The 8,509-nt window shown below is 42.1% G+C and overlaps 1 protein-coding gene across 4 annotated transcripts in view; it reads right to left on the reverse strand.

Annotated features, from left to right (window-relative positions):
* Positions 1 to 8,509, reverse strand: part of LOC122542505 (leucine-rich repeat-containing protein 49) — a 271,158-nt gene that overhangs the window by 83,285 nt on the left and 179,364 nt on the right. For all 4 annotated transcript variants that reach the window (XM_043680302.1, XM_043680301.1, XM_043680305.1 and 1 more), the window contains one exon: positions 5,074 to 5,221. In XM_043680302.1, the coding sequence (XP_043536237.1) occupies positions 5,074 to 5,221 (148 nt within the window). The remainder of the gene's footprint in view (positions 1 to 5,073; positions 5,222 to 8,509) is intronic.

The raw sequence follows: 8,509 nt of genomic DNA on the forward strand, positions 1-8,509 counted from the left end.
CCTCTGTAAGTTGATGCTACTAAGGTGTGACAAAATACTCTTCAGAACTTTATTAACTGTTTATAGATTGAAATAAGTAGCAATAACTCCATCTCAAATAAATTGTTAAAGCACAAAGAAAAACTTATACAGGAAGTGAAAGCAATTAGCTATGTCTGGGAGAAGAAGGAGTTGAAGCTACATGAGCAAAATTGTTAATAAATGGCTGTCTTATGCCACAAGGACAAGTAACTGCCCTGCAGAAGAATTTAAGGAGTTAATCACAGGAAAGCTGTGTCTTCAAACAGTCAATGACAAATGGAACAAGGAATAAAGAAGCCACTTCTGATCACAAGGCAAACTGTAGACTTGATGGTTTAAGAGCCAAAGTCAATAATTTGAATGAAAGCATCTAAGAGGTCATCACTAATATCACAACATCGAAGGAACTGTAAAAGACTCCAACACCACAACTCTTCTTCAGCAGCCGATCGAAGAACAACACTGCATATGGATCAAATCCTGGACATCAGAGTCAGACACTGTTGGTTGGAATTGTAGCTAAATTTCAACATTAATTTGGTAATAGTTAGGTTGAGGCGTAACACTTAACTTGCTCACTTGAAGGGCCTTATTTTGGTTGCTACATGCAATAAAGTTAGTGTTTTAAAACTTGATTGTCTGGGGTATTTCTTAATAAGCAACCACATTAAAAATAATTTGGGGTGATTTACCCACAATAAAGGGTTCTGCTATTTACCAGATACTTCCCTCCTGCATTAGATCTCCCAAAATGCACCACCTCACATTTGTCCAGATTAAACTCAAACTGCCATTTCTCTGCTCAAATCTTCAGAACATAGAACAGCACAGCACAGGACAGTACACGCCCTTCGGCCCTCAATGTTACACCGACCTATGAAACCAATCTGGAGCCCATCTAACCTACACTATTCCATTTTCATCGATATGTTTATCCAATGACTATTTAAATGCCCTTAAAGGTGTCCAGTCTACTACTGCTGCAGACAGGGCGCTCCACACGCCTACTCCTCTGAGTAAAGAAACTACCTCTGACATCTGTCCAATAACTATCACCCCTCAATTTAAAGCTATGTCTCCTCGTGCTAGCCATCACTATCTGAGGACAAATGCTCTCACTGTCCATCTGATCTAACCCTCTGATTATCTTATATGTCTCAATAATACGTCTCAACCTTCTCTCTAACAAGAATAGCCTCAAGTCCCTCAGCTTTTTCTCATAAGAGCTTCCCTCCATACCAGGCAATATCCGAGTAAATCTCCTCTGAACCTTTTCCAAAGCTTCTACATCCTTCCTATAATGCGGTGACCAGAACTGTACGCAATACCCCAAGTGCAGCTGCACCAGAGTTTTGTACAGTTGCAGCATGACCTCGTGGTTCCGAAACTCAATCCTTCTACCAAGAAAAGCTAACATGCTATATGCCTACTTAACAACCTTATCACCCTGTGTGGCAACTTTCAGGGACCTATATACATGGACAATGAGATTTCTCTGCTCCTCTACACTACCAAGAATCTTACCATTAGCCCAGTACTCTTTATTCCTAGTGCTCCTTCCAAAGTGAATCACCTCACACTTTTCCACATTAAACTTCATTTGCCACCTCCCAGCCCAGCTCTGCAGTTTATCAATGTCCCTCTGTAACCTGCAACATCCTTTGGCACTATCCATAACTCCACTGACCTTAGTGTCATCCGCAAATTTACTAACCCATCCTTCTACGCCCTAATCTAGGTCATTTGTAAAAATTACAAACAGCAGTGGCTCCAAAACTGATCCTTGTGGCACACCACTAGTAACTGAGCTCCAGGATGAACACTTCCCATCAACCACAACCCTCTGTCTTCTTTCAGCTAGCCAATTTCTGATCCAAACCACTAAGTCACCCGCAATACCATGCTTCAATATTTTGTGCAATAACCTACCATGGGGAACCTTATCAAATGCCTTACTGAAATCCATATACACCACATCAACCATTTTACCCTCATCCACCTGTTTGGTCACCTTTTCAAAGAACTCAGTAATGTTTGTGAGGCATGAACTACCCTTCACAAAACTGTGTTGACTATCCCTAATCAACTTATTTCTTTCTAGGTGATTTTAAATCTTATCTGTTTTCCAACACGTTACCCACAACCGAAGTAAGGCCCACTGGTCTATAAATTACCAAGGATATCTCTACTCCCCTTCGTAAATATGGGGACAAAATTTGCTATCTTCCAGTTGTTGGGGAGATTTCACTGCGGTGTTTAATGTAGGGCTAGGGAGGGTGACACTTCCAGCCCTGAAATGGTTAACAACAGCCAAGCGAGCTGCTGCAGGCGATTGCATGACTGCTGGAGCTTGTAAGGGATATGCATAATGTTAATTAAATCTTGGAGCCTGTAAATACCAGCCAGTATCAATTGCCCCATCGAAACTTGGGATTAATAAAGAAACTGATCGGAATCTGTAACTGTTAGACAAGTGTGAATTGCTCTATCGGAACCTGTAACTAGTGAGTGTGAATGGCTCTATTTAAGTCTAAAGTTGATAAGTGTAATTGACAATTTAGTTAAACTAAAACTATTGAAAATGGCTAGCCTGTCAGACGCATAGTAATTCCTTGACACAATGGACTATTGAATACGGGATCGGAACCGCTCCCAGGGATGGCTGAGCCATTGTCAAGCACAGCAGGAGCTGGACAGGCACTTCGATGCGGCCAATAGGAGGACGGATCCCCAGCGCGCGCAGATGAATGGACCAATGGGGAAGGCGAACTGACCGGGGACTCCAGGCAGCGCGAAGTATAATTGTGTCAACTTTGAACGGGAAGGCAGAACGCCTTCTCCAACGAATGCATGCTTGTAGATTCGTTGTACCAGTTAAGATTCTGTGAATAAACTGCTGTCTGCGTCTAATCATAGTTGCCAGTGTGAGTCTCTCCTTCCAAAAGAACACGCAAAGACGGGACCCTCCGGGTCCGTCTTAACACAGTCTTCTGGCACTATTCCTGTAGACAATGATGACATAAAGATCAAAGCCAAAGGCTCTGCAATTTCCTCCTTGGCTTCCCAGTGAATCCTAGGATAAATCCCATCTGGCCCAGGGGACTTATCTATTTTCACACTTGCCTGAATCTAGTCTAGTAGCCTGTACCTCAGTATTCTCCTTGACAACATTGTCTTTTTCCAAAGTGAATACTGACGAAAAATATTCATTTAGCACTTCTCTTGTCTCCTTGGACTCCACGCACAACTTCCCATAACTGTCCTTGATTGGTCCTAATCTTACTCTAGTCATTCTGTTATTCCTGATATATCTATAAAAAGCTTTAGGGTTTTATTTGATCCTATCTGCCAACGACTTCTCATGTCCCCTCCTGGCTCTTCTTAGCCCTCTGTTTAGGTTTTTCCTGGCTAACTTGTAACTCTGACGCACCCTAACTGAGCCTTCATGTCTCACCTTCACATAAGCCTTCTTCTTCCTCTTCACGAGAGATTCAACTTTTCGAGTAAACCATGGCTCCCTTGCTCAACCTCTTCCTCCCTGCCTGACAGGTACATACTTATCAAGGACACGTGTAGCTGTTCCTTGAATAAGCTCCACATTTTAATTGTGCCCACCCCCTGCAGTTTCTTTCCCCATCCTATGCATCCTAAATCTTGCCCTTCAGTATATACCTACTCCTTTCCATCACTTAAGTAAACATAACATATCACCAAAATGCTCACCTCCAAATCTAACACCATGTTGGGTTCATTACCCATTAACAAATCCAATGTGGCCTTGCCCCTTGTTGGCCTGTCTACATACTGTGTCAGGAAACTCTCCTGCACACATTGGACAAAAACTGACCTATCTAAAGTACTCGAACTATAATATTTCCAGTCAATATTTGGAAAGTTAAAGTCCCCCATAACAACTACCCTGTTACTTTCACTCCTATCCAAAATCATCTTTGCTATCCTTTCCTCTACATCTCGGGAGTTATTTGGATGCCAGTAGAAACACCACAGGTCCCTGATCCCTGAGAAACACCACAGGTCACAGGACTCTAATCTCCTTCCACCGCTACTTTCCGTCTTCTATGACCAAGCCATTTCTGTATTCATCTTATTGGCTCACTGCAAATCCCATGGGACTTCACCTTTGTATCAGCCTGCCATGAGGGACCTTGTCAATTTCTTGCTGAAGTACATATCAACAACATCTACTACCTTGCCCACATCAATCATCCTTGTTACCTCCTCAATAAAACTCAATCAAGACCGTGAGTCATGACATTCCTGCACAAAGCCATGCAGCCTATCGCATATTTTTCCAAATGTCAGTAAGTCCTATCTGTCAGAATCTTCTCCAATAATTTGCCTATCACTGACAGAAGTCTCAGTGGCCTATAATTTCCCTGATTATCCCTTTTGCTCTTCTTAACCAAAGGAACAACATTAGATAATCTTTGGCCCTCTGGGACCTCTCGTGATACTAAACAAGATACAAAAATTTCAATAAGGACCATAGCAGTTTCCTCATCTACTTCCCTCAATATTCTGGAATAGATCCAATCAAGTCCTTGGGACTTGTCTACCTTAATGCTTTTCAAAACACCCAACATCCTTTTCTATACTGACTTACCTAGAATTTCAACACACCTCTCCTAAGACTCACCATCGAACATGATTTTTTTCTTTGTGATTAGCAATCCAAAGTACCCATAAGGACCTTACCCACTTCCTCCAGCTCCAAGCATAAGTTCTCTCCTTTGTGCTTGAGTGGACCTACCCTTGTCCTGGCTACCCTCTTGCTCTTTATATTTGGATAAAACACTTTTCCTTAATCCTGTTTGCCAAAGGCATTTCATGGCCACTTTTAGCCCTCCTAATTCCTTGAGTGCTTTGCTGCTACTTTTGTATTCTTCAAGGGCTCTGTCTGTCTTCAGTTTCCTAAACCTAATTTATGCCTCATTTTTCTTTTTGATTAAGCTCTCAATTTCTCTTGTCATCCAAGGTTTCCAAATTGTGTGAAGTGATGGTGCAATGTTGTGATCAGGATAATTGACTCACTGTGATTTTTTTCATATCCAGCTGTCGGAGTTGCAGCATGTGTCGAAGAATTGTATGCTTGTACCATGACTCCTGAGCTATGGGATTGCCATCCAGGGTAACCTCCGAGAGTGATAAAGAGTCTGCCAGACAAGCAATGTCTTCAAACCTGCATTTAAAAAATAAATATTCATACAGAAAAAACCCATTTCAGATGAGTTAAGTCAATGAAAGATAGAAGCAATAAATTTATATGGAATGGGAAATGCATTAGAATCTATATTCTCTATGAGAATTAGAAACAAATACCATCAGTAACTTGTCGATTAAGAAAGAGAATTTATCAATTGTTGATAAATACCTTTATGGAAATAGCAGTCATTCCAGTTTTCTTTGATAATTTTCTCAGTTACATTGCATAAACTCAATAGGACTGGTGATCCATTGTGGCCGTTTACATACCATGATAATACAGGCTTAATCTAATCACAATCACTTCACACAACTAATAGTCTAATTTCCAAATTACAACCTCCATCACTTTGTTAAAGAACAAAGCTCTCTCACTTACTCATTTTAAAACAAAAAAATCGCTCATGGGATGTGGTGATGGATGACTGGGCCAGTATTTATTGCCTATCCCTTGCTGCCCTCAAAAAGGTGGCGATGAGTTGTCAGTGAGTTTGGAAGATGCTATTTAAGGAGCCTTGGGCAATTTCTGCAGCGCATGTTATAGATTATACTCACTGGTACTAATGAGAGGTACAAAGGAGAAGATGATTGTGGATATGGTGTCAAACAAGTAGACCAGTTTGTCCCAGATGACGTCAAACTTAAGTGTTATTGGGAACTTCACTCATCCAGGCTCGTGGGCCGTATTCCATCACACTCCTCACATGTACTTTGTGCACGATAAACAAGCTTTGTGGAGTCATCAGGTGAGTTACTCACTGTAGGATTCCTAGCATCTGACCATGTGAGAAAACTTAGAAACATCGAAGATAGGAGCACGAGGGTGCCAATTGGCTCTTTGAGCCTGCTCCGCCATTCATCATGATCATGGCTGATCATCCAACTCAACAGCCTAAAGTTGCTTTCTCCCCATTACCTTTGATCCCATTTGCCGCAAGTACTATATCAAGCTGCCTCTCGAATACAGTCCACGTTATATTATCAACTACTTCCTGTGGCAATGAATTCCTCAGGCTCACCATTCTTTGGGTGAAGAAATGTCTCCTCATCTCCACCCAAAATAGTCTACTGAGAATCCTCAGACTGTGACCCGTGCTGGACACACCCACCACCGGCAACATCCCCCCTGCATCTACCCTGTCTCTTCCTGTTACAAATTTAAAATGTCTCTATGAGATTCCCCTTTATTCATCTGAACTCCAGCAAAAATAATCCTAACCTAGTCAATCTCTCCTCATACATCAGTCCCACCATCCCCAAAATCAACCTGGTAAATCTTTGCTGCACACCCTCAAGAGCATGAACATCCTTTTTCGGAAAAGGAGAACAGCATTCTAGGTGTGGCCTCACCAAGATCCTGTATAACTGCAACAACACACCCCTGCTCCTGTACTTGAAACCTCTCGGAATAAAGACCAACATGCCATTTGCCATCCTTACTGCCTGCTGCACCTGCATGCTTACCTTCAGTGACTGGTGCACAAGGACACCCAGGTCCCACTGCACACTCTCCTCTCCCAATTTACAGCCATTCAGGTAGTAATCTGCCTTTTTTTGTTTTTGCTTCCAAAGTGAATAACCTCACATTTATCCAAATTATACTGAATCTGCCATTTATGTGCTCACTCACCCAACCTGTGCAGATTATGCTGAAGGATCACTGCATCCTTGTCACAGTTCACACTTTCATCCAACTTGGTATCATCTGCAAACTTTAAGATGTTACATTTTGTTCCCTCATCCAAATCATTAATGTATATTGTGAATAGCTCGGGTCCCAGCACTGAATCCTGTGGCACCCCACTAGTTACCATTTTGAAAAGTATCTATTAATTCCTTTTTGTTTCCTCTCTACCAACCAGTTTTCTATCCATCTCAATACACCTCTCCCAATGCCATGCACTTTAATCTTGCACAATGATCTCTTATTCGGGACTTTGTTAAACACTTTCTGAAAGTCCAAATATACCACATCGACTGGCTCCCCCTTGTTAACTCTATTGGTTACATCTTCATTGGATTCCAATAGATTTGCCAAGTATGATTTCCCTTGAAGATGTAACCAATAGAGTTAACAAGGGGGAGCCAGTCGATGTGGGACCTGGGTGGCCCTATGCACTAGTCGCTGAAGGTAAGCATGCAGGTGCAGCAGGCGGTAAAGAAGGCAAATGGCATGTTGGCCTTTATTGCGAAAGGTTTTGAGTACATGTGCAGGGATATGTTATACAGGACCTTGGTGAAGCCACAATTAGGATATTGTTTGCAGTTTCCGTCTCTTTTTCCGAGGAAGGATGCTCTTGCTCTTGAGGAAGTGCAGTGAAGGTTTACTGGGCTGACTCCAGGGATCGTGGACCTGACATATGAGGAGTGATTGATGAGGTTAGGATTGTCATCGCTGGAATTCAGACAATTGAGGGAGATCTTATAGAGACTAATAAAATTCTAACAGGACTAGATAGGGTAAATGCAGGGGGATGATCTCGATGGTGGGTGTGTCCAAAATTGGGGGTCACTGTCTGAGGATTCAGGGTAGACTATTTAGACCATTTAGAATGAAGGTGAGGAGACTTTTCTTTACCCAAAAAGTGGTGAACCTGTGGAATTCATTACCACTGTTTGTGGTCTGCATAAGTGATTTGCAGGAAAATGTCGCTGGTCTAATTAGTAAGATTGGTGGAGTTACGGGTAGTGAGGAAGATTGTCAGAGGATACAGGAGGATATAGATCAGTTGGAAGCATGGGCAGAAAAATGGAAGATAAATTTAATCTGGACAAATGTGAGGTGATACATTTTGGAAAGTTAAGTACAGGTGGAAATTACATAGTGAATGGCAGAACACTTAGAAGTATTGATATGCAGAGGGATCTAGGTGTGCAGTCCACAGATCACTGAAGGCAGCAGCATAGGTAAATATGGTAGTAAAAGAGGCCTATGACATGTTTGTCTTCATTGGAAGGAAATTGAATATAAGGATAGGCATGTTATGTGGCAGCTTTATAGAACTTTAGTTAGGCCACACTTGGAACATTGAATACAGTTCTGGTCACTAAACTACCAGTCGGTGTGGACGCTTTAGAGAGAGTACAGAAAATCAGAGGGTTAGATAGGGTGGACAGGGAGAGCCTTTTTCCAAGTATGGGGACGGCAAACACGAGGGGACACAACTTTAAAGTGAGGGGGGATAGGTATAAGACAGATGTCAGAGATAGTTTCTTTACTCTGCTTTTCGCAACAGAGAGCGGCGGGAGCTGGGCGGAAGTTCAG

This window comes from Chiloscyllium plagiosum, chromosome 40, assembly GCF_004010195.1.
Source record: "Chiloscyllium plagiosum isolate BGI_BamShark_2017 chromosome 40, ASM401019v2, whole genome shotgun sequence".
Taxonomy (NCBI): domain Eukaryota; kingdom Metazoa; phylum Chordata; class Chondrichthyes; order Orectolobiformes; family Hemiscylliidae; genus Chiloscyllium; species Chiloscyllium plagiosum.